The 24,424-nt window shown below is 40.5% G+C and overlaps 1 protein-coding gene across 1 annotated transcript in view; it reads left to right on the top strand.

Annotated features, from left to right (window-relative positions):
- The first annotated feature begins 1,953 nt into the window (after positions 1-1,953).
- hrh3 (histamine receptor H3) overlaps positions 1,954-24,424 on the top strand; it is a 47,327-nt gene continuing 24,856 nt past the window's right edge. Inside the window, exons 1-2 of the mRNA XM_016993460.2 lie at positions 1,954-2,659; positions 19,107-19,273. Coding sequence (XP_016848949.2) covers positions 2,410-2,659; positions 19,107-19,273 — 417 coding nt within the window. The 5' untranslated portion in view covers positions 1,954-2,409. The remainder of the gene's footprint in view (positions 2,660-19,106; positions 19,274-24,424) is intronic.

The raw sequence follows: 24,424 nt of genomic DNA, 5'->3' as shown, positions 1-24,424 counted from the left end.
TTTGTTTAGTTCTGCTTTGTTTATACTGGCTCTCTTATAATAAAGACAACCATCTCTTGGGAGAGCTTTGATTGTGTTCTCCTGCTGGCAGGGAGTTTGACTAGATTACTCTTGTGGACACTTCCAATGCTATAACTCTATTTTTTTAAGAAAAGAAAAGGCAGAATCCCCTTTCCCTCATCCCATCAACTTGTTGCAGCTCTGCAGCAGATACATTGTAATGCCAAATGCAATGAAGCTTTTGCACAGGACGTATGAACTGAAAGTGTCTTGCAAAGAAACATCAGCCACATATGTGTTGTTGAAGGTTTTCATGGCCAGAATCACTGGGTTGCTGTGAGTTTTCCGGGCTCTATGGCCATGTTCCAGAAGCATTCTCTCCTGATGTTTCACCCATACGCATCCTCAGAGGTTGTGAGGTGTTGGAAACTAGGCAAGTGGGGTTTATATATATAATGTTCAGGGTGGGAGGAAGAACTCTTGTCTGCTTGAGGCAAGTGTGAATGTTGCAATTGGCCAGCTTGATTTGCATTGAATAGCCTTGGTTTTTAGAATAGAATTTTGTATGAGTTTGTTGTGTCATAGTAATTATGTTGATGTTTTATTACGGTTGTGTCGTATATTTTTGTGTTGGTAATTTAATGTTTTACCTATGCTGGAAATCGCCCTGAGTCGGAAAGGGGAAAACCTTTACCTTTTTACCTAAAAACAATGTAAAAACAACAATTCATATAAAACAATCTACAAAACAACAATTCATATAAAACAGATACCATTACAAAATAAAATCGCATTATATAAAATTTTAAGCATGTCCAAGATTAGAATCCATTCATCCAGAATCCTCAATAAGTCTTCGTACAGGTTATGTGAAGTCCATGTTGTCATTCATTAAAAGCTTGTGTACACAACCATGTCTTTAAGGCAGGGGTCCCCAAACTTTTAAAACAGGGGGCCAGTTCACGATCCTTCAGACCGTTCGAGGGCCGGACTATAGTTGGCCACCAAGCAATAATAATTAACAACAACAACAACAACAACAAAGAGGGTTGGAAGAGACCCTTTGAGCCATTGAGTCCAACCCCCTTCTGCCTCTGTGCACTGAAAGTACAAGCAAAGCATCCCTGACAGATGGCCACCCAGCCTCAATGTTAATAATAATAATAATAATAAAGAGGGTTGGAAGAGACCCCTTGGGCCATTGAGTCCAATCCCCTTCTGCCTTTGTGCACCGAAAGCACAAACAAAGCACCCCTGACAGATGGCCACCCAGCCTCAATGATGATATTATTATTATTATTATTATTATTATTATTTATAAATAAATAATGGTTGTAAGAGAAGAAGAGACCCCTTGGATCATTTAGCCCAACCCGCTTTTGCCCTTGTGCCGTGGGGGCCGGATAAATAGCTTCGATAGGCCGCATCCGGGCCCCGGGCCTTAGTTTGGGGACCCCTGCTTTAAGGTTTTCCTGAAGCCTAGGACAGTTGGTACCTGCCGTATGTTGCCGGGGAGGGTGTTCCACAGATGAGGAGCCACCACCGAGAAGGCCCTGTCCCTCGTTCCCACCAGCTGTACCTCTCACAGGTGGTGGGACCGAGAGCAGGGCCTCCCCCGATGATCTACGAGTTCTAGAAGGCTCATAGCGGGAGATACCTTCAGATAGGTAAGATGGCTCACTTCGCTAACCAATTTCTCTGGGCATCCATGCAACACCCAACAAACAACACAGGTCTGGTTAGGTAACCCATCTTCTTCTTGAAGTTTTATAGAGTATTGCCTCAAAGTAGGGCTGAGCCAAAAGAGGAGAAAGGGCGAAGAAGGTGCCGGTGGAAGCTGCCTGTCCATCTCCGTCTCAGCCGGTCCTGCTCGGAGTCTCTTCCAGCTGAGATTATTTTTGAAGCTCTGCGCTTCTGGGCGCAGAAGCCTAGCTCCACCTTTTGGAAAGAAACGCTCCTGGCTTTTTTGCTGGCAGGTTTGTCCAGTTCCTTCGGAGGCAGAGCAGGAGCCGGGGCGAGCGGAGTTGCTCCTTTCCTCTCCCGATCCTGCTCTTTCCTTTCCTCCCAAAGTCCGGGAAAGAAAAGGGGGAAGGAAGAAGAAGAAAAGAGAGAGAGAAACGACAAGAAAAGCCGGAAAAGGGAGAGCGAGAAAGACTTGCAGCTTTGACTGGAGGAAGAAGCGGTGCGCAGAAGGAGGAACCGATCCCCGCCGACGGCTGTGCGTCAAAGGGGATGCATTGGGGGAGATCACTTGTAGGGCTCGCTGTTGGGACTTTGGGGGCTGGGAGTGCCGGCTCTTCGCCCTTGCCATGCGGAGAGAGGGGTCTCTGAGCCTCGCTGTCCGGGAGCGTCCGGACTGGTCTTTTCAAGCTGGGAGCGACGGGGCGGCGGAGCCTCTGTGGTGCTGAGATGGACAGCTCCTCCTGGCCCCTGAACGGCTCCTCCGAGACCCCCGAGAAGCCCCCCGGGGGAGGCGAGCAGCTCTTGGGCCGCTTCTCCACCCTCTGGGCCATCGTCCTGGCCGTCCTCATGGCCCTGCTCATCGTGGCCACCGTGGTTGGCAACGCCTTGGTGATGCTGGCCTTCGTGGTGGACTCCAGCCTGAGGACCCAGAACAACTACTTCCTCCTCAACTTGGCCATCTCGGATTTCCTAGTAGGTAAAGTACCCCGCCTCGGCTTCTTTATTGTCCACAAGACCTTCTCTTGCTTCATCTAAGCAGGCATGAGCAAACTTCGGCCCTCCAGGTGTTTTGGACTTCAACTCCCACAATTCCTAACAGCCGGTAGGCTGTTAGGAATTGTGGGAGTTGAAGTCCAAAACACCTGGAGGGACGAAGTTTGCCCATGCCTGCATTAAGTAGAAGAATGGCGAGATAAGATTGCTAAGGAGAAGACATTTCTCCCCAAATCACTTCCCAAGAGGAAGTCGGAGCAGATAACAAGTCTGGTCCTTCTTGTTCTTACTCTTCAAGGCACAAATCCTGAACCACATTATATGGGTCCCAACCTATTGACTGTAAAGGTTAGAACCATTTAGAGACTAGGAATAGATTCCAATCACAGGAAAATAGATTCCACCTCAATATTGGAAAGAACTTCATGATGGTATGAGTTCTTCCGCAGTGGAATACGTTGCTTCAGAGTGTGGTGGAATCTCCTTCCTTGGAGGCTGTTTGGCCATCTTTTGGGAGTGCTTTGATTGTGCGTTCCTTACATGGCAGAATGGGGTTGGACTGGATGGTCTTTGTGGTTTCGGCCAACTCTATGATATGATTGCTAAGGAGAAGACATTTCTCCCCAAATTACTTCCCAAGAGGAAGTAGGAGCAGATAAAGAGTCTGATCCTTCCTGTTCTCACTCTTCAAGGCACAAATCCTGAATCGTATAGTTACATGGGTCCCAACCATTTGATTACAAAGGTTAGAACAGTGGTTCTCAACCTGGGGTCCCCAGATGTTTTTGGCCCACAACTCCCAGAAACCCCAGCCATTTTACCAGTTGTTAGGATTTCTGGGGACCCCGGGCTGAGAATGACTGGGTTAGAACCATTTAGATACTAGCAATAGGTTCAAATTATAGGAAAAGAGATTCCACCTCAATATTAGAAAGAACTTCATGATGGTATGAGTTGTTCCGCAGTGGAATACTTTGCTTCAGAGTGTAGTGGATGGCCATCTTTTGGGAGTGCTTTGATTGTGTGTTCCTTGCATGGCAGAATGGGGCTGAACTGGATAATCATTGCGGTTTCTTCCACCTCTGTGATTCTAGAATAGACTCATCTATTCAAATGGGTTTAGATAAGTGTTGTCTCGGCATTCAACAGTTGCTTCTGCACTCCTCTCGAGTTGACATAGCCAATAGTCTTTGGGCGTTTTACAATTGATTCTAGGTTTTGGAAAGATCGAGAATGATCATGTTGAAGTCCAAAACAACATCATGTTGCCTTTTGCAGCCAGATTCCCCCCCCCCCCCCGAGGGTTGTATCACTTCAAGCAGTAGAGAGACAATTACAAAAGCGGATGGGTGGGAGGGTAGAATTTGGAACCACTTGTGATTGTCAAGTTTACATAACACACTTTCCTTCCTCAATGTAGTCATAGTATAGAAAAGTCATCCTCTATCTTTAGATTATTTATGTAACTACTTGGGTTTGATCTAAAGGGAACCCAAACAGATTGATTAAGAGGTAACCCTGTTTGGTACTAAAGGAGTTAGTTTCCAAATCAGGCTGGATCTGCCTATATTCAGGAACTTTGCATCTACTATGCTGAGTTACAGGTTATGCTTCCTAGTACATCAAATGTACTTCTGTATGTGCATACACACATAAAAATGACTTAAATTACCTTTAAATGACTTTGAAGATTAGCAACATGTTGTAAGGAACTTGCCTTTCCAACTGAAATCATAAAGTAGGGTTCTCTTTTCAGACATAGAACCATGGCTTTGAATGCTCATCTGTTCTATTCTGATCATTAATGGATTTGGTGATGAAGAACTAGAACTAGCACTAGTCTTATGCTTAGGTTTTAGCACTAGTCTTATACTTAAGTTTTAGCACTAGTCTTATGATTAGGTTTTTTTGTCATTATATAATTTTCTTGCTTACATTTTTTTTATTTACTGATGTTAAGTTCTTTTTTTATGCTTATATATGGGGTTATCCTGAATTATTTTGTCAGTATGTGTTCGTTTTATTAAGGCATTGAATGTTTTTGTATGTTGGAATCCGCTCTGAGTTCCCCTAGGGAGAAAGGGCAGAATACAAATAAATTATTATTATTATTATTATTATTATTATTATTATTATTATTATTATTAAATAATAGAGCATCAATACTTGGAGTGACAAAGCCAGCCTCCAAAAAGGGAATGGGATGTGAATAGGACTTTGAAGAAACAAAGCAACAATTGGGATTTCTCTTTTTCAACCCTGCAGTCACCATAGCTGCAGATTTTCACTGGTTTTCCATCCATTTTACTGTCCTTCTTGAGATTTCTTTATGTGCACAGCCTTATCTCTAAAATTCTCCTTCAAGGGTTCTATATATGCTCTGGAGGTGAAAAATATAAAGTATTTTAGCCCACTTTTATTTTTGTCTAAAGGTGTCACTCCTTCAATTCAAGATCGTAATGACATGCCACATAATAACTTGAGAAAAAAGATTACCCCCATATTTGCATTTAGGAAATACCAGATACACAGCGTAAAGAGTTATGTCTCATTCAGTAGAGGTTGTTGACTACCTGTTGCAGTTGTGTGGCTCATTCAGAGTAGATCTTACAACATATATATAGGGAGCAGCTAGCACGGTAGCGAGACAGAAAGAAAGCATATTGATTGCTAATCGGCCATATCCCGCTAGGGATTATAGAATAAATTCTGCCAACATCCATCTCAGCAACCCCAATATTGTGACTCATTCATGGGGTGACTTTTAGCACTTCCTGTATTAAATGAATAGTGTGTATTCATAGTACTGAATAGTGTATACAGGGTTTCCCCCCCTTCTTTTGTAAACGAAGAGTAATCTCTTCCTGTGACTGATGGAAGATTTCACCCATCCTGCTACATGTTTTGATCCAGTCTGAATTTCACCTTATGATGGCTAAGAGCACCAGAAAGGCTTCCTTTGCCATGAGGAGAGTCCAAATGCTCTGAAGCATAGATTAATGGGTGTGCCAAAGGACCTGTAGGAATGGAGATTAAGTCAAGCAAATAGTGCAGATTTCCCTCTTGGTAGAGAATGTGACAAAGTAGATTACAAGCCTATCAAAGAGTATGGCATAGACTTGCTTCTTGCCAATTTATGTACAGTGGTATGAAAACCCACCAGGTTTGCGAGCATCAATGGAACTCAACGCTTATCTGCTTTGAACAGTAAACTTGTTGTCCCCAAAATCACACTATTGATGCTCAAGTAGAAAGAAACTCTGTCAAGTCTCTCTATAGCACTAATACCATTTAAAAATATTTGTGTGAATCTGAATCCACAAGATATCTTCGTACTTCAGAAGTGGTTCAAAATTTACATATGTCTTTGAATTTTTCAGCCAAAGATGGACCTTGCTAGATCACATCATTTGCTCTTTTTTAGGATTGCTATATATGCATAGCACTGTCATGTGTTTTTCTCCTATATGATTCTTGTACATGCATCACAGCATGGCTTTTCCACCTTAATGGCTAAGATCAAGGGGAGGATCTTTATCATAGGAAACAACCAGGTAGACTGAAATGTTTAGAATCAATATTGGTGGTTGGCTGCTTGGACAGGAATAGGGATTGCCGGTTTAATGATATTGTGTAGGTTATACCTGGATGTGCATCTACACTGTAGAATCGGTGCAGTTTGACAACACTTTAACTGCAATGGCTCAATGCTATGCAATCATGGGAGTTGTAGTTTTATAGGGTCTTTACCCTTCTCTGTCAAATAGTAGTGGTGCCTCACTAAACACCAGCTCTCATGATTCCACAGCATTGAGCCACGGCAGTTAACATGGTACCAAACTGCATTAATTCTACAGTATAGATTTACTCTAGGGCAAAGAACACAGTATTTACAATTGGCCTTCTGATGATGGCCAACTATGGGAAGATTCATATCAGAGCAGACAGTCCACCACATATCCAAATCCCAAATCATATAGGGCTCCATAAGCCAAAATTAGCACTATGAATTGAACACAGTGAAAACTGATGAAAGTCATTCTAATTCTAGATAGATATATTCTGCCACTTCCAATCAATGAGTCTCATATTCTGAACTGATTGGAGTTTCAAAATGGCCTCTCAGAATTGCCGCATATACACTATATGGCTGTACTCAAGTTGAAGTTAGGGCAATTACCAGAGTAGTAGTAGTAATGAAATAATAATAATAGTAGTAATAATAATAATAATAATAATAATAATAATAATAATAATAATCTGCAAAGACTCTGGCATAAACCAGTACAGGTGGTCCCGGTGGTAATTGGTGCCATGCCAAAAGATCTCAGCCAGCATTTGGAAACAATAAACATTGACAAAATTACGATCTGTCAACTGCAAAAGGCCACCCTACTGGGATCTGCACACATCATCCGAAAATACATCACACAGTCCTAAACGCTTGGAAAGTGTTCGACTTGTGATTTTGTGACATGAAATCCAGCATATCTATCTTGTTTGCTGTGCCATACTATGTTGTTGTATCAATAATAATAATAATAATGTGATTCAATACAAAAGCCAGCATAGTGATCTTGTTTACTGTATACTAATCTTGTTGTGTATCAAATTATTATTATTATTATTTCTTACCTGCCTCTCCTCACAGCTCAAGGCAGGTTACAACAGATAGTATTCACAGCAAGGTTGTCCCTATAGCAGTATAATAAACATGCATTCCTTTTCTTCATGTCTTTGGAATGTCTGCATTACGCATAGCTCCATTTAATTGCAAATAGGGAATAACACTAGTGAGTGACTAGAAATTTAGAAGTGGTCTGAAGAACCATTAAGACTCAACTCGTTATCTTTGATTCTATTGTGATTTAAGAAACCTAATTGTGAGATCATGTTTGGTCTTGTTAAATAAGATAGGCAGCAGTCTTTTTGCCATGTGGCTTTAAGTCGTTTTGGACTTATGGCAGCCCTAAAGTGAAGCTATTGTCGGGTTTTCTTGGCAAAATGTGTTCTTAAGAGGGGTTGTCATTGCCTATTTCTGAGTCCAAGAGACTATGACTTGCCCAAGGCCACCCAGTGGGTTTCAATGGCTGAGGAGGGAGCTGAACCCTGGTCTCTCAAATTATAGTGTGCTCCCTTGAAAAGTAGAGTATAACATTACATATTCACATTTGTGCTTTCTGAAAGGACCAAAGTCTAATTCCAAGGGAGCCTTATCCACTAAACAGCTCCTTCTTTGCTTTCGGTAAAAAAAAAAACCCATGTGTCCGATGTGTTTCTCTTTCTGGTCAAATCAGTTGTTAATTCACATTGTTTATTCAACAATGAGATCTTTGCTCATCAACAGTAGCGACTAGTGACTTCCATAAGCTCATCCAGCACTGTTGAATTAATGCAGTTTGATGTCACTTTAACTACCACATCTTAATGCAATGGAATTATGGGGATTGTAGCTTGGTGAGGCATCAACACCATTTATCAAAGAAGGCTAAAGACATTGTTGTGTGACTCCCACTATTCCATAGCATTGAGCCACTGCAGTTAAAGTGGCGTCAAACTGCATTAATTCTACAGTAGAGATGCAGCCTAGTCACTGTGGTGGTAAATCAGCTTTAGTGTTTAATCTGAATTTCAAAGAAATTATCCAAGTGCTAAACCTGGTTTGAGGTTGGGTTTGGCCCCTTGTATAATTCATTTAAAATTCAGATTAAAATCCAGGGCAGATTTCACAATTGATAGATTTGGAAGCACCAGTCACCCTGCTTGTTCATTGGATTGACAAGACGGTGTCTGAAAAAAAATGTCAATTCACACCCAGCTAATTTAGGAAGGCAGAGGATTATGTTTAAGAATATTGCTCGTCATCCATGTAATCAGTGTTCTAAGCTGTAGAAGGTTAATAAATGCAGATCTTTGCAGACACAATTGTCAGTTTTTTGAGCTTGTTGCTGCTCTGTTTATCATGAATGTGGGCAAATGCACTGCAGTTTAATCCTGCTGAAACAAAGTTGCCCTTGGGTAATAGGAAAGCCCATTCACTGCTCGCTGTGCGGCTTATGCTGGATAGGTTTTAAACTTCATTTGAAGGATATAATTTGCAGGCATACATTTATCTGGCATTACTTCTGGATATCCAGGGAGCTGCTGCATTCAGGAGTGCCGTTACGATTTTGGGAATGAACCAACTATACTCTTTTAAGAAGAAGGCACACTCGGGCATGCCTACCAAGATTAGATTACTGCAATGTACTCTACATGAGTCTTGAGCCCAAAAAGTACTCAGAAACTTCAAAAAAAACCAGCATCAAAAATATTGGTCTGTGTCAGATTTGTGTGATGTATTACATAATGGCAAAGAGGTGGAGAGTGTAGGCTGAGTATGTCCCATGAATATCACCATCCCAAGCTGCCTCAATGCACCCTTCCATGGGGACAATTTCTAGCTTATGCCCTAAATGGACCAAAATGTAACAAAATTGCTTGCAAGTACAATCATTTTTCCTTCCCAGCCTCTGAAGAACCTCCCAGTGAAAAGTGTTTAACTAGACATGATGTGATATCAAATTGCCTTGTATCATTGACATTCTGGTGTGGGAAAGCGGAGGGCTTACAATGGAAAAATTGGCCACTCTCCTTTCCCGTAGATGCCTGCCCTTTTTGTATTGTTGCATAAGTGACATTGGCTTCCAATACATTTCCAAGCACAGTTCAAAGTCCTGGTTACTACTACAAAGTTCTCAGCAATATGGGATAAAGTTATTTTTTAAAGAAAAACCTTTTTTCCATTTAAGTTTGCCCACCTGCTTTTTCTTTTACCAGCATAAGTTTTCCTCCATGGGCATATGTTGTCAGTGATTCAGAGTGCATCTACACTGTAGAATTAATGCAGTTTAGTACCACCAACGGCGCCCCATGCAGTCATGCTGGCCATATGACCTTGGAGTTGTCTATGGACAACGCCGGCTCTTCGGCTTAGAAATGGAGATGAGCACCAACCCCCAGAGTCAGTCACGACTGGACTTATCATCAAGGGAAACCCTTTACCTTTTTTACCTAGTACCACTTTAACTGTTTACCAGCCAGTTTACCAGCTGTTAAGATTTCTGGGAGTTGATGGTCAAAACATCTGGGGACCCACAAGTTAAGAACCACTGCAGTATAACTACAGGCACATGATGCCTTTCCCTTTATATACACAAAGGGTGGGCTTTGAAAATGAGGCCGTGAGCAACCCTGTTATTTGGAGATTGAAGAAAAACTCCATAACAGAACACAAACTCTGCACAAAGGCATGATTGGATGTGGTCCTTGAGGGTCTAGCTCTACCATTAAGCAAGATTAAGTGCCTGCTTTAGAAAGCAAACGTTGCGTATTATGAAAGGACAGAAGATTGTTAGTTACCCTCTAAGGATGGCATACTGCATTGACACATAAATGATACACATCCATAGAGGCTTCATATTCAACCATGCTCTATATTAGTAGTTATGACACTAATGATACAATCAAAAATACCCCAGAAACCACTTTAACCTCAAGGAAGCTGTTCTGAGCAACAGAGGACTGCAATACAGGCAATTGGGCTACTAAGGATCATGCAGGGGTTCATCATACTGGCATAAATGAGTCTCCAGTCGTGCAATGGGTTAAATCCTTATGCTTGCAAAACTGCTGACCGACCAGTTGATGGTTCGAATCCGGAGAAAGCAGGTGAGCTCTTTCTGTCAGCTCCAGCTCCCCATGCAGGGACATGAGAGAAGCCTCCCACAAGGATGGTAAAAACATTAAAAACATCCAGGTGTCCCCTGGGCAATGTCCTTGCAGATGGCCAATTATCTCACACCAGAAGTCACTCCTGACATGAAAAAGCATAAATGGGCTAGCTATGTAATCTTAACACGCCCTAGAAGGCCCATCAACAGACCTCCAGTACTACTCAGATTGGCTTCCTTAAGATTAAGATGGGCTCCTAGGGTTGATTCCTCAGGTCATTTGTAACAATGCCTACCTCCTTCTGAATGCAATCTAGGATGTTGTCCTTTGTTTTGGATGCAAGACCAAATGAGAGGTGCTTGTGCCCATCTTTCATATGTCAAAATAACATGGCATGCTTTGAGTAGTGTTTGACACTAGTCAAGTAGTTTGGATAGGTAAGTAAACCTTTGCTGTTCCTCCTTACGAAGTGAAGTGTCTAAGACAAGTTCTGAATTCTTATTAAAAAGAGAAAGGCTCTTTGCCTGAGACCATGGCAGTCTGTGGCTTGCAGTACAAGGAAATGCATGACTGAGATAGGTGGACCAGATGTCGGACTCAGAATTTTCCAGCTTCAGCGCTGGAGAGAATCATATATTTTTATTCCCTTGTATCGTTCAATGTGGTGGCATTGACACTTCTCTGACCCTCCCTACCCTGTCACTCATCTCTTTCCCTTGCTCTCTGTGCTGTGCCCCAGTCAATTATGGGCAATTTGGGAACAGCGGGTGGCTGACAGGGTAGGGAGGGGAGAGGCCATCTCGGCTGCCTTACAGCTCACCGCTTCTGGGAATGTAAAGTTCTCCAGCTGAGAAGCTCTCAGTCCTGTCTGCGTCTGTATAAGGCAGCTTCATTTGTGACATTTCCTTACTGTTTTTGAACTTCCCCGTCAATTGGGAAAAAAATTCTATACTATTTGTCAAACAGGTCTGACATGCTTAGCTGCATCCTGCACTTCTACTGTGTATATAGGTTTGTTTTTGTGCTTTAAAATTACCTGTCAACTTAGGGCAACTCCATGAATTTCATAAGGTTTTTTAAGGCAAGGGATACTCAGAAGTAGTTTGCCAGTTCACCTCTCTGAAATATATAGCCTACAGAACCTGGGGTTCATTGGTGGTCTCCCATCCAAGTACTTCATGCTTTTCCTTTAAAGAACTAAAAGTCATGTCACAATTACTGTATATACTTGAGTATAAGCCTAATTTTCAGCCCTTTTTTAAGACTGAAAATTCCCCCCTTGGCTTATACTCGGGTGAGGGTCCTGGTTGGCTTATATTTGGGACAGCTTATACTCGAGAATATATGGTACATTTATTATTTTTCTCTATTATTATTGGTATTATTACATTTATTATTTTTCTCTATTATTGTTGCTACTATTACATTTATTTTACTCTATTTGTATTATTACTACAGTTACATTTATTATTTCACTCTGATATTATTTTTAGTATTGGATTTATTATTTTACTCTATTTATTATTACTTGTATTATTTTCCTGTATTTATTATTATTATTATTACATGTATTATTTTACTCTATTATTATTAAAAGGATACATAAGCACATTTACATTGAAGAAGATGAGAATAATGATTTGATCAGAGTTGGACAGTCTTATCTTAAATTTGAGCTTAATGTAAATATTCAAAAACATTTAACCTACTGATGCCTCAATTAATGTAATTTTATTGGTATCTATTTTTATTTCTGAAATTTACCACCCTCGGCTTATACTGGAGTCAATGTTTTCTCAGTTTTTTTTGTGGTAAAATTAGGTGCCTTGGCTTATATTCGGGTCGGCTCATACTCGAGTATATACGGTATTTATAATTGTGCTTTAGCATGGCAGCTGAATACTGGTTATATACTAGGGGAATAAACCCACCCTTTGAGATTTCATCTTTCTCAGAAGATGAAACAGACAAAACCTGCAGAGGAACCTCCACAAACACTTGATAGCCAGCTTCCTTCCTTTTAAGACAGTGGTTCTCAACTTCTTGGTCCCCAGTTGACCTTCAACTCCCAGAAATCCTAACAGCTGGTAAACTGGCTGAGATTTCTGGGAGTTATAGGCCAAAATACCTGGGGACCCACAGGTTGAGAACCACTGTTTTAAGAAGATTAGGTCAGCTTTAAGGCAGAAATAGAAGAATGGCAAAGGCTTGCATGTCTTGCTCAGTACATTCCCTACAGATGAAGCATAAGACTATACTAAAGGCATCTGAAGATGCACAGTTGTGTAATGCTCTTCTTAAATACTGCTGGAGTTCAGGATGTTGGCTGAACGGGTTGCTATATAAGAAGGCTACTTTCTCCAGCTAAGTTGCTGAATACAGCTTCAGTTCTCCGGTTGACAGCTCAGCTCTTCAAATGTGATTAACAGATTTATAACCCCTGGATTGTTTATCGACTCTGCTAGCACAGCTTCCTAAAACTCTGTCTCTGATTTATAGCTTTCTTGTGGCCCTGTGCTGTTTTGACACCAAACACCACCTACTTCAATGGCTTCTAACTATGGCACTCTGGACTCTTGTTTAACATTGAGAGAAGGACACTAAGGCCCCTTCCACAGTACCCCTATATCTAGGATCTGATCCCAGATTATCTGCTTATCCCAGATTATCTGACAGTGGAGACTCAATATAATCCAGTTTAAAGCAGATAATCTGGGATCAGATCCTGGAATATAAGGACAGTGTGGAAGGGACCTAAATTTCTTGCAGATGTGATTCATATAAAAGTGAAAATGAAAAGGAAAGGGGCTAGGAGCTGAATCCCTTGGTTTGCTATTGATGGAAACAACCTTTTCCTTATCCCATTATCCACACATGATTGTGGATCCTCATAATGTCCCTATGAAGGAGGCCAGTCTGAAAGAGATTAACTGGATCAAAGTCCACTGGAGAAGTTTATGGTTCAGTGGGGACTTGAACACGGATCTCCCAAGTCTTCATCTAATCATTAGACCTTACTAGCTCTTGAACATGTGTAGCATCTCTTTCACACTACACATTTATAGCACTGTTTTAACTGCCATGGTTCTATTCTACTGAATCGTGGTATTTGAAGTTTAGGGAGGGACATTTGAAATTTTCACCCAGATCCTCACTAGACTACATATCCGGATTCCATTGGCGGCAACCATGGCAGTTAAAATAATAATAATAATAATAATAATAATAATAATAATAATAATAATAATAATAATAATTTTATTTTTATACCCCGCCCCATCTCCCTGAAGGGACTCGGGGCGGCTTACATGGGGCCAAGTCCGTACATCAACAATATAACAATATAATGGAATCATAGTGATATAACTGCAGTGTGAGTTTTTCTCCAATTCACACAAGTATGCTTCATCGACTTTTCCTCCAGAATTTGGGGTAAAGATATATTTTGGAATACAGTTTCCAGAACCACTTAGACAGCTTGGTCAAAGGGTAAATTTTTCCAAGCTTCAGACAATTGTTGCAAGAAGACCTGCCAAACCTGTGATTCGTCATGTCAATCCAAATCCATTTGTTGTATATGAAGCTGGCTTCAGCACATTTTTCTTTAACATCCACACCATTCTGCAAACAACACTGATAGGTTTCTGTAGGACCTTCAGATATGATTCATTTGACCTTGGAGATGAACTCACTAAGAAGTAGCCAAGTCTAGATAACTTCAAAAATGTATTAGGTGCAGTGCATTCAATGAGGAGCTCCCTTTGAAGATGGATGAGAAGCTCTCATTGATATAGAATAAGAGAACGTATCGATCATGACAGAGAAGTAGGTGCATATTTCTTTCTTTTTTTAGAACCATACCAGTTATAAAAGCTTTAGTTGTTTTTAATAACTTGCTTCCAGCAGTTTGTTAAGAGATACATCCACCTGCTTTGTCCTCTGCATTCTTCACTCAGCTTCGCACTTCATCAGTACAGGATATAAAAAGTGTCCCTTTCCCGATTCCTTTTAAATTAGCATCAAGGCAAGATCTTTCTGAGCAACTGCTTCCCAAACGGGTTACTCAATCAGTTGATTAAATTTAGGTATCATTTCCATCATGGTCTGTGGGCTTTCTGAAAGCATATGGCAAACCGAACATAGAGACGTTACATTTGCAGGCAGGCAACCAAGACGCAACTGGAACGGAAATCATAAATATCTCTGAAGATTCACTTGACAATGAGTGTTATATTTTAAAGATCTTTATGGAAACAGTGCTTCTGGCATAAAATCAAAGCTTTTGAGAGTTTGCTGATACTTTATCCATTTCTGATATACTTCTCTCGTTAAGAGGAAAAAACAATTTCTCTTATTCCGAGCTCCCTAGGGGTGCATTTGGAAGATCTGTCACTTCTTGAGAAGGTAATTAACAGCAATCTCAGCTACACATTCCCCAAATCTGCTATTATGGCAGCTCTGTACCTGTGTCTCTAAGACTGTAATGGTTGGAGACGCTAATCGGGCAGCATATTGATTGGTGTGATTACGGTATATTAATTCTTGAAGCTGCATTCGCCACCTGCTAGATTTGCAGGGAAGAAATTTGCTTTAGCTGCATGCAATCCTACTGACACAGTACATCATTGTAACTATAGATAGTACCCCCCAAATATGATGAATCATAAAGTGGAAAGGGGCTTCAAGGGCCATCCAATCCATCCTTTACCAATACAGGGATCTACCAGAAGAAAAAAATCTCTTCTGGCTTCAGTTTCCATTATTTCCATCCACATTCATTACATCACCCACTAAATCATTATGCCACCTCACAATCATTAACTCACATTTTGACACTTTATTAATTATGCTTGTAGCATTTTGAAAAGGAGGGTAAAATTGTAAATGGGACTCCCAAATTGGGAAGACTGTTTTACACAGCAGTTCTCAAACGCTGATCCTCCACTTCCAAAAGCTCTAAACGGCTTGGCCAAAGATTCCAGGAACTAGCTTTCAAAATACCTGGAAGAGCAGATTTTGAGAACCATTGCTTCAGATGATATGGAAGTCTCATTCACAAAAATACCCTAGATAATATCTTTAACCAGAGTCAAAAAAGTATTTCAGATTTGCCAGGTACCCCAAGTTTTGTAACTGGACTTTTGTCAATTCTACTTCTCATTCAAAAAATGCAGTTTCCCTTACAGTAGAGTCTCACTTATCCAAGCTAAACGGGCCGACAGAAGCTTGGATAAGCGAATATTTTGGATAATAAGAAGGAATTAAGGAAAGGCCTATTAAACATCAAATAAGGTTATGATTTTACACATTAAGCACCAAAACATCATGTTATACAACAAATTTGACAGAAAAAGTAGTTCAATACGCAGTAATGTTATGTTGTAATTACTGTATTTATGAATTTAGCACCAAAATATCACGATATATTGAAAACATTGACTACAAAAATGGCTTGGATTATCCAGAGGCTTGGATAAGCGAGGCTTGGATAAGTGAGACTATTTGTTCCTCATATAACAGTAATCCCACTAATTGGCATGAGTGTGGAAGGTTACAAAACAAGTCCTTGAGAACAGCTCTGATGGTGGCAGAAGAAACCATAGAATCATAAAACCTTAAAGCCATTGATCCTGGAAGCTAAGCAAGACCATGCCCAGTTAGTACTTGGATGGGAGACCACCAACAAATAGTAGGAGTTGTAGGCTATTTTTCAGAAAAAGGAATTGGCAAAAGCACCTCTGAGTATGACTATGAAAACACTTTGAAATTCATGGGGTCACCAGAAGTCAATAGGTGACTTAAGGCCACAGCCATACAATCAAGAGAGTCAGTATGATGTGGTGGTGTGAGTGTTGGAAAAGGACTTTTGAGGCCATAGTTCAAATCTATGCTCAGTCATGGAAACCCATTAGTTGACCTTGGGCAAGTCACACTTTTTTTAGTCTTGGCCTACAGCAGTGGCAAACACCATGCGAGTAAAACTGGCCCAGAAAATCCTGCGATAGAGTAACCAACCAATACTCAAATGTCAGGTTTTCCATGGAAAGGGCATCTTTAACCTCTTTCTCAAGAGCCAGCATGTTGTAATAGTTCAAGTATTGGACCAGGACATTCAATCCAAATCCACATTTGGCCATGGAAACCTACTGGATAACCTTGGGCAAATCATACTCACTCCTCTTCAGAGGAAGAAAAGGGCAAACCACCTTTGAACAACTTCTGTCAAGTAAACCACATGATAGGGTTGCCATAAATCAGAAGTGATTCGGTGTCTTAGGGTTTAATTAGCCTAACCAATTAAGTGGAGGGCTCAACCCAGCTGTCTTGTCTATCAGGGAGGCTTGAGCCATACCCTTGTTCTGTGGTCAATTTAGGGCAATGATTCTCAACCTGTGGGTCCCCAGATGTTTTGGCCTTCAACTCCTAGAAACCCCAACAGCTGGTAAACTGGCTGGTATTTCTGGGAGTTGTAGGCCAAAACACCTGGGGACCCACAGGTTAAGAACCATTGATTTAGGGAATCACCAAAAATAGGCTCTTTGGGAGCTAACTGCATTGGAGTCTGTAATCCTGGGTTTTCTTTACTGCAGGATCTGTCAGCACTGGACAAGGATGGTTTAATACAAAATCTCTGTCATCTTATCAGACGTTAGAAAGAGATAGTTTATATCTTACTGTCATTTGGAAATGAAACCCACTATCATTCAAATGCATCAGTGACTGATTTTACGTTAAAAGAGAGGAAGACAAACAAAGCCATGTCTGGCTCCTTTGCAAAAAAGAAAAATATACCATTTATCAGGATTTTGCTTGCTTGTGTGCCATTAAGATAAGACCATGACTGACTGATCATATTGATTTTTCCATAATTATGAATCTGAATGTTCCCCATTTACACAAATGCAATGTTGCTGCTCTGGTGATTTTCTATTCACTTACAATCAAGACATTTAAATTAGTGTGCTATACATTAGAATCACAAAGTTGGAAGAGACCACAAGGGCCATCCAGTTCAACCTTTTCTAAGCAGGAATACACAATGAAAGCACCCTCAAAAGATGGCCTCTCAGCCCCTGTTTAAAAACCTCTACAGAAGGAGACTCCATGACACTCTGAGGCTGCGTATTCCATTAATGATCAGCTGTAATCAACAGGAAATTCTTTCCAATGTTTAGATGGATTCTCTCTTTCTGTATTTTGAAACCATGGTTCTGTGCCCTAGACTTGAGAGTAGATGAAACCATGCTAGCTCCAACATCGATATGACATCCTTCCACATATTAAAACATGGCTATCGTGTCACTTCTTAATCTTTTCTTCACCAGGTGAAACATACCCTACTTCCTAAGCTACTCCTCAAAGGGTTTGGATTCAAGATCTTTTACCATTCTGATTGCCCTTCTCTAGACATGTTAGACCTTGTCAATAGCTTTCTTGAATTGTGATGCATTGAACTGGTATTCCAAGCAGGCCTGTAGTGAGGGGGCGGTTTTAGGGGTTCAACCCCCCCCCCCCCCGGAATTTTTTCAGGTTATAAAAAAAACCTGGTTTACTCATGAATTTTAACTGGTTAACCAAATCCCCATGGTAAGTCTATGAGACACAAAACATTAAGAGCCCCTCCAGGCACTATCTCAAGCAGATATTGACAGGTTTGTAGCAGGGAGGGGTGTGTGCTAGGGGTTAACCCCCCCCCCCCCGAAATTTTCAACCCCCCCCCCCCCCAATTTTTTTTCTGGCTATGGCCGTGATTCCAAGTGTGGTCTGATCAAAACAGAATAGAGTGGCACTATTACTCCACTCGACATAGACACCTATCATTGAAAGTTTTGCTGAAATTTATCACTTGCAAGAAGTCCACCTTTATGAAATCACAGCAGACAAAATGTGCAGGTTTTCTCAAACCTGAGAAAAAAGTGTGATACCAGGCTGTGGCGCAGGCTGGAAAGCAAGCCACTTGCAACAAATCAACAAATCACTCTGACCAAGAGGTCATGAGTTCGAGGCCAGCCCGGCGCCTGTGTCTTGTCTCTGTCTTTGTTCTATGTTAAAAGGCATTGAATGTTTGCCTTTATGTGTGCAATGTGATCCGCCCTGAGTCCCTTTCGGGGTGAGAAGGGCGGAATATAAATGCTGTAAATAAATAAATAAATAAATAAATAAATAAATAAATAATACTATTATTATTATTACTACTACTACAACTATTAATAGTAATAATAATAATAATACCTACAAACCTTGCCTTATATCTATTGACTGCTTTTGCTATGACTCTCCTTGCTATTGATACTACCACGTTTCTGCTCAACATCCCCTGACTGATGCATTTCATAGGCTCCAACATTTTACAGGTGAAAATCAGGACATATTTTTCCAGTCGTTCCTTCTATTGGATCCAGTGAGTGCAAACTGCTTTTTTGAACTCAGCTTGCTCCAATTGAAGCCAACTGAGAATGAAAGGGAAAAGGAGAATGTGGCGGAGAGAGAATCTAGGACGTTTCAAAAGCAGGGGATCAGTTAGGAATATCCTTGCCCTGTTGGCCCATACGATATTTCCCTTTGGCAATGGTAATCTTCCAATAATTTGTACAAGAACTAGGACTTTGAAAGACAACAGGCAGGAGACAGCTTCGCTAAATATACTGAATTGTACTGCCTTTTCATGCTGCATGGGAGAAACACTTGGGAACACAAATCAAGCTCTCTCATTACAGGTGCCTTTTGCATCCCATTGTACGTACCCTACGTAATAACGGGGAGATGGACCTTCGGGAGAAGCTTTTGCAAGCTCTGGCTGGTGGTTGATTATCTGCTGTGCACCACTTCGGTCTTCAACATTGTATTGATCAGCTATGACAGATTCCTCTCTGTGACAAGAGCAGTAAGTATAAACTTGTTTGTCTGTTGGGTATACATTCATTTTACGCTCTCCCTTGTTTTATTTCTTTTATCACATTGCACAAAGGTGGGCAACTGTGGCGGCTCTCGAAGTTTTCACGTCCTAGGATCACTTTAATTGCTTAATGCTAAGGAATCATGGGAGTTACAGGTTCTCAAGATTTTTATCATTCTCTGACAAGGAGTGTTGGTGCTGTTGGAGTTCAACCCCACACTGCCCAAGTCTGCAGTCCTCAATGAGGAACAGTTAGTTACCCATAGGAATAGGCTGAGGGAATCGCTCCCCCCCACTTTTTCTTGAATCACAGTTGGAATGTATCTATTTGTTCTCTTCTCTCTCTTTTTGCTCTCATTCTGATTGGTTTTATAAAGTGGGCACTTTTCAGGTGCATGCCTTTGTTTCAGACTTTTTCCTTTTACATCTCAGTGTGTATTGAGACCTCTCTCTACTTGTATGTGTCAAGAGAGATGTAGTGCTTGGAGATTTTTCCCTCTCTTTTGAACCCTAGAAGAGAGAAGCTCAGACCTTGTTCTTTACTATTAAGAAAAGTAGTTATTATTTTTTATTTTTTATTTATTTACTGCATTTATATACCGCTTTTCTCACCCCTGGGGGGACTCAAAGCAGTTTACGACATAATGGCAAAATGTCAACCATACATTAGAAAACATAACAGACTGATCAAATCATAAACAATAAAATGAACAACATCAGGTGTACTTATCGAATAACTCAAAATTTTTGTAAATAAAGTTTTTATAATTATAAAGATTGAATCCTGTATCTTTGCCTCCTAAGCTCTAAATTATTTTCCAGCCACAATGCTTCACACTCTGCTTGCTGTGAGCTGAATGCTCAACGATAAGTATCCTGTTTGTATTTTCGAATGCTCTGCTGTTTTGGGGCCCCTGATGGCACAGTGTGTTAAAGCGCTGAGCTGCTGAACCTCCGGACCTAAAGGTCCCAGGTTCAAATCCCGGGAGCAGAATGAGCGCCCGCTGTTAGCCCCAGCTCCTGCCAACCTAGCAGTTTGAAAACATGCAAATGTGAGTAGACTTCCTCTGGCGGGAAGGTAACGGCGCTCCATGCAGTCATGCCGGCCACATGACCTTGGAGGTGTCTACGGACAATGCCGGCTCTTCGGCTTAGAAATTAAGATGAGCACCAACCCCCAGAGTCGGACACGACTGGACTTAACGTCAGGGGAAACTTTTACCTTTACTGCTGTTTTGGGGGATTTTCCCAAACGACAACTCTCATAACTTTATAGTACTGAGCCATGGCTGTTAAAGTGGTGTCAAATTGTATTATTTCTACAGTGTAGATGCACTCTATGTTAGTCTTAAATGTGGATGCCACATTGACATTTTCCTTCCCTCCTCCTGCCTCCTTTTTTGCTGCAGGAGACTACCATGGTACATTCTTTGGATTTTGTATCAGACATTATTTCTCTTGAAGTCAATTGGTTTTCAGAGGTCCCAGTGCAGGAGTGTTGAGCTGAAATTAAAATTAATGATGAGAGGGAACATTCCTCAGATATCTCCTAAGACAATTCCAAGAACATGGGGGTAGGATGAATGAAAGTGGGTAAAGACGAAGAAATCCTTGGTCGATTCAGGTTCCTAAAACAGAAGTATTGTGATTCTGCACTGAGTCATGTAGACACATTTTGGCCATTTGTAAATTCTTGCCAAACTTTGACACATAATTTGGTCATAGACGTAACGGAGGAAAGAGGTGAGGAAAAGTGGAACTGTCTAATCGTAAAAGTTCTATTCTAATTTTTTAGCCTTGAAGAAACTCTGTACTTGTTTGCTAAATAAATGCTTCAGTAATAAGAATGGGAAAGTTTATTCTTACAGTTCCAGTAGGCTTAGCACTGATGATAGCAAAAGGAGAAGAAATCTCACCAGATTATTTACAATATTATGTTCTTTTGCAACAGAATCACACTTTCAAGAGTACAGAACACATTAATAATGCAATAGATGTCAACATTAAAATGAGAAGGAAAATGGGAAAGGACGTGGGTAAATATTCTCTTTTAAATAGGAATAATCAGAGCCCATGGAACAAAAAGATAATGAAGGATTTAAAATAGTGGCTGTGATATTTAAGATGGATTACTGTACACATGTTACAAATTCAATTATCTCCCTAGGAGATAAGCAGAAATATCTCAAACTATATATTAAAAACTAAAGCTATTCACAAGTGAAAGATCTATTATCTGATCAACTGCCAATTTTTCATGAGATTTTCCACCCTGTTTATTATATATGAACCCTGCTGTCTCTTTGTATTTGACTCATAAGAAACACCCCAAGCCTGAAAAACATTGGGTATTATCCAGTGATTTATACAAGGGATATTTTCCTGCACATACAAATATCTTCTTGATATTTGATATCAGGAGAGAATGCTTCTGGAACATGGCCATACAGCCTGGAAAATTCACAGCAACTCAGTGGTTCCAGCCATGAAAGTCTTCAACAACACATCATCTTGATAGGAAACCTCTCTCCCCATCTTCATGGTCTAGCAACTAACCAAAGTATGGTGATGTTTGGAATATCCTAATACAATAGGAGAAAACATTCACTTTCCCCCCTTTTGAAGAATCTTTTACTTTAAATTTTGAAATAAAAACAATGCTTAACCAAAGTATAGAAATAATCAAGGAATGGCACAACAGCATTAATATACCTCTGATATTGCTCCTATTTCTATGAACAAATCAAGGCAACTTCAGTTAATTGAATGTATTCATGATGGTGTTTTTTCTTCATTTTTGGGGAGTGAACCAAGGAAAGTGCAGCTTTCTGTTGTTTGTTAATTGGATCTCACCACAAGCATCCATGCGACTGTGGAAGGTTAACTTTTAGAAGTGTTAATATACTCAGTACATGTGAATAAATTTCTCAAAACAAATCTGCTTTTTTTCTGGGCCCTTCCATTATCACTAGATGATGGTGTGGGTGTGTAAAGCTAGAGATAGTACTTCTCCTGCACAGAGTTTGTGCCTTTCCTCCTTTTCAGCTCATGCTGTTACTCCTTGCTGGCCACTAATTGTTTCACTGTAGTTGTTAACTGCCTTCAATTTAGATGTATGACAACCTTATGAATGGGAGGATTTGTGGGGGAGTTGGTTTCATTTGCATTGTTTTTTCTCAGAAGTAACTTTCTGCGGCAGCATAACCTCTAGAATCATATAGCCAGTATGTCCAGTGGTTCAAAAAGTTATCTTTCTAAAGCTCTGTTCTGCCTCAGGCAACAACATACTTTACACTGGTTTTGTTTTTCCTGGTGGGTTTTGCTGTAGGCTACAGCTGGGTTTTTGTTGCATGTTTGAGTGTTACTTCCGAGATGAAAAGCAACATGCCTCTGCATAGGAGCCACAGGGAAACAACTGTGGAAGAAGGGAGACTACCTTCACATCCTGTCTGTGAGCTTCCTGGAAGCATATGATTTATTTATTATTTATTTTATTTGCCCCATTTATACCCCGCCTTTCTCACCCCGAAGGGGACTCAAGGCGGCTTACACATGGCACAATTCAATGCCCCAAAACACATATAAAACCAAAGCTTAAAATATTAAATATTTTAAAAAATTAGACATAAAAATTTAAATATTACAATAGTTAAAAATCACGCCAACCAAAAAATCATGGTCTAAAGCCATTCCAAGGTCATTATACATTTTAGACATCCATTCTTGCACTGCACAGTTATCCAAAAGCTTGATCCCAGAACCAGGGATCTATACCTTGGACTAGAGTCAATCTTCCAGATTCACTGGGTTAGTGGCACAGTACTCCTGCAAAAGAAAAAAAACTACAAATAAAATATTATATTTTAAGAAGAGATAAAGCCTCTCTAGATATCTCTAGGTCCTTCAGCATGACTCCTACAATCACCTTCCACCATAAAGTAACTACAGAATTACACTAGAGGACCTAGAGATACCTAAAGAGGTGCCTCAAGTCACCCAAAATGATTCTGGTTGAGCTTACCTGTCCAAACACATCTCCCTCTATGAGCCTATAAGAGCTTTATGATCAGCTGGGGAGGGCCTGCTCTCTGTCCCAACCTCTTTGCAAGCGCAATTGGTCGGGACGAGAAACAGTGCCTTCTTAGTGGTGGCCCCAAGACTGAGGAACTCCCTCCGCAGTGACATCAGGCAGGCCCCATCCCTCCTCATTTTTAGAAAAAATCTTAAGACCTGGCTTTTAATGCAAGTGTTTGGTAATAGGAAACTGCGTAATGAGGCTTTAACAGCTAGAATAATGGACTATGGATTTTGGAAAACGATTTGAACATGAGATCATTACTCAGCATTTTATATGGTTTTAATGTGTTAATTGATTTATATGTGTGTGAATTGCTATATGTTTAGATTGTTTATATTGTGATGAGATGTGTTTATTGTTTACCTATGCTGCACTGAATTTTTGCCGGATTTGTAAGCCACCTTGAGTCCCCTCCAGGGTTGAAAAAGGCGGGGTGAAAGTTAAGTACAGTAGAGTCTCACTTATCCAACATAAACGGGCCAGCAGAATGTTGGATAAGCAAATATGTTGGATAATAAGGAGGGATTAAGGAAAAGCCTATTAAACGTCAATTTACATTATGATTTTACAAATTAAGCACCAAAAACATCATGTTTTACAACCAATGACAGAAAAAGCAGTTCAGTACGCGGTAACGTTATGTACATTTATGAATTTAGCACCAAAACATCGCAATGTATTGAAAAGATTGTCTAAAAAATATTTGCTACTAACAAATTGACTACAAATAAAGATATAATTGCATAAAATAAACTTACAGTAGCAATATTGTCAAAAATTAAATCCATAAAGAGTTCAGTCCTTGCTGCCTAGAGAAACAGCTGTGGATCGGGGTGGGAGGCAAACTGCGTTGGATAATCCAGTGTCATGGAACCAAGTCCCAGGGCTGAATTTCCAAGCCCTGGACTTGGAGTCATAACATAAATAATTCCGGATGTCTCATGGAGCACCTGGCAGAAGAAGATAGAAGAGCCTGGGAACTTGGGGTTGAAAGTATAAACAATTATAATTGGTAGAACGTGTGGGAATAATAGTAATGTGATACAGGGGGTGGGATTTGG

Source organism: Anolis carolinensis, chromosome 4, assembly GCF_035594765.1.
Source record: "Anolis carolinensis isolate JA03-04 chromosome 4, rAnoCar3.1.pri, whole genome shotgun sequence".
NCBI lineage: Eukaryota > Metazoa > Chordata > Lepidosauria > Squamata > Dactyloidae > Anolis > Anolis carolinensis.
This window is presented reverse-complemented; position numbering and strand designations above follow the sequence as displayed.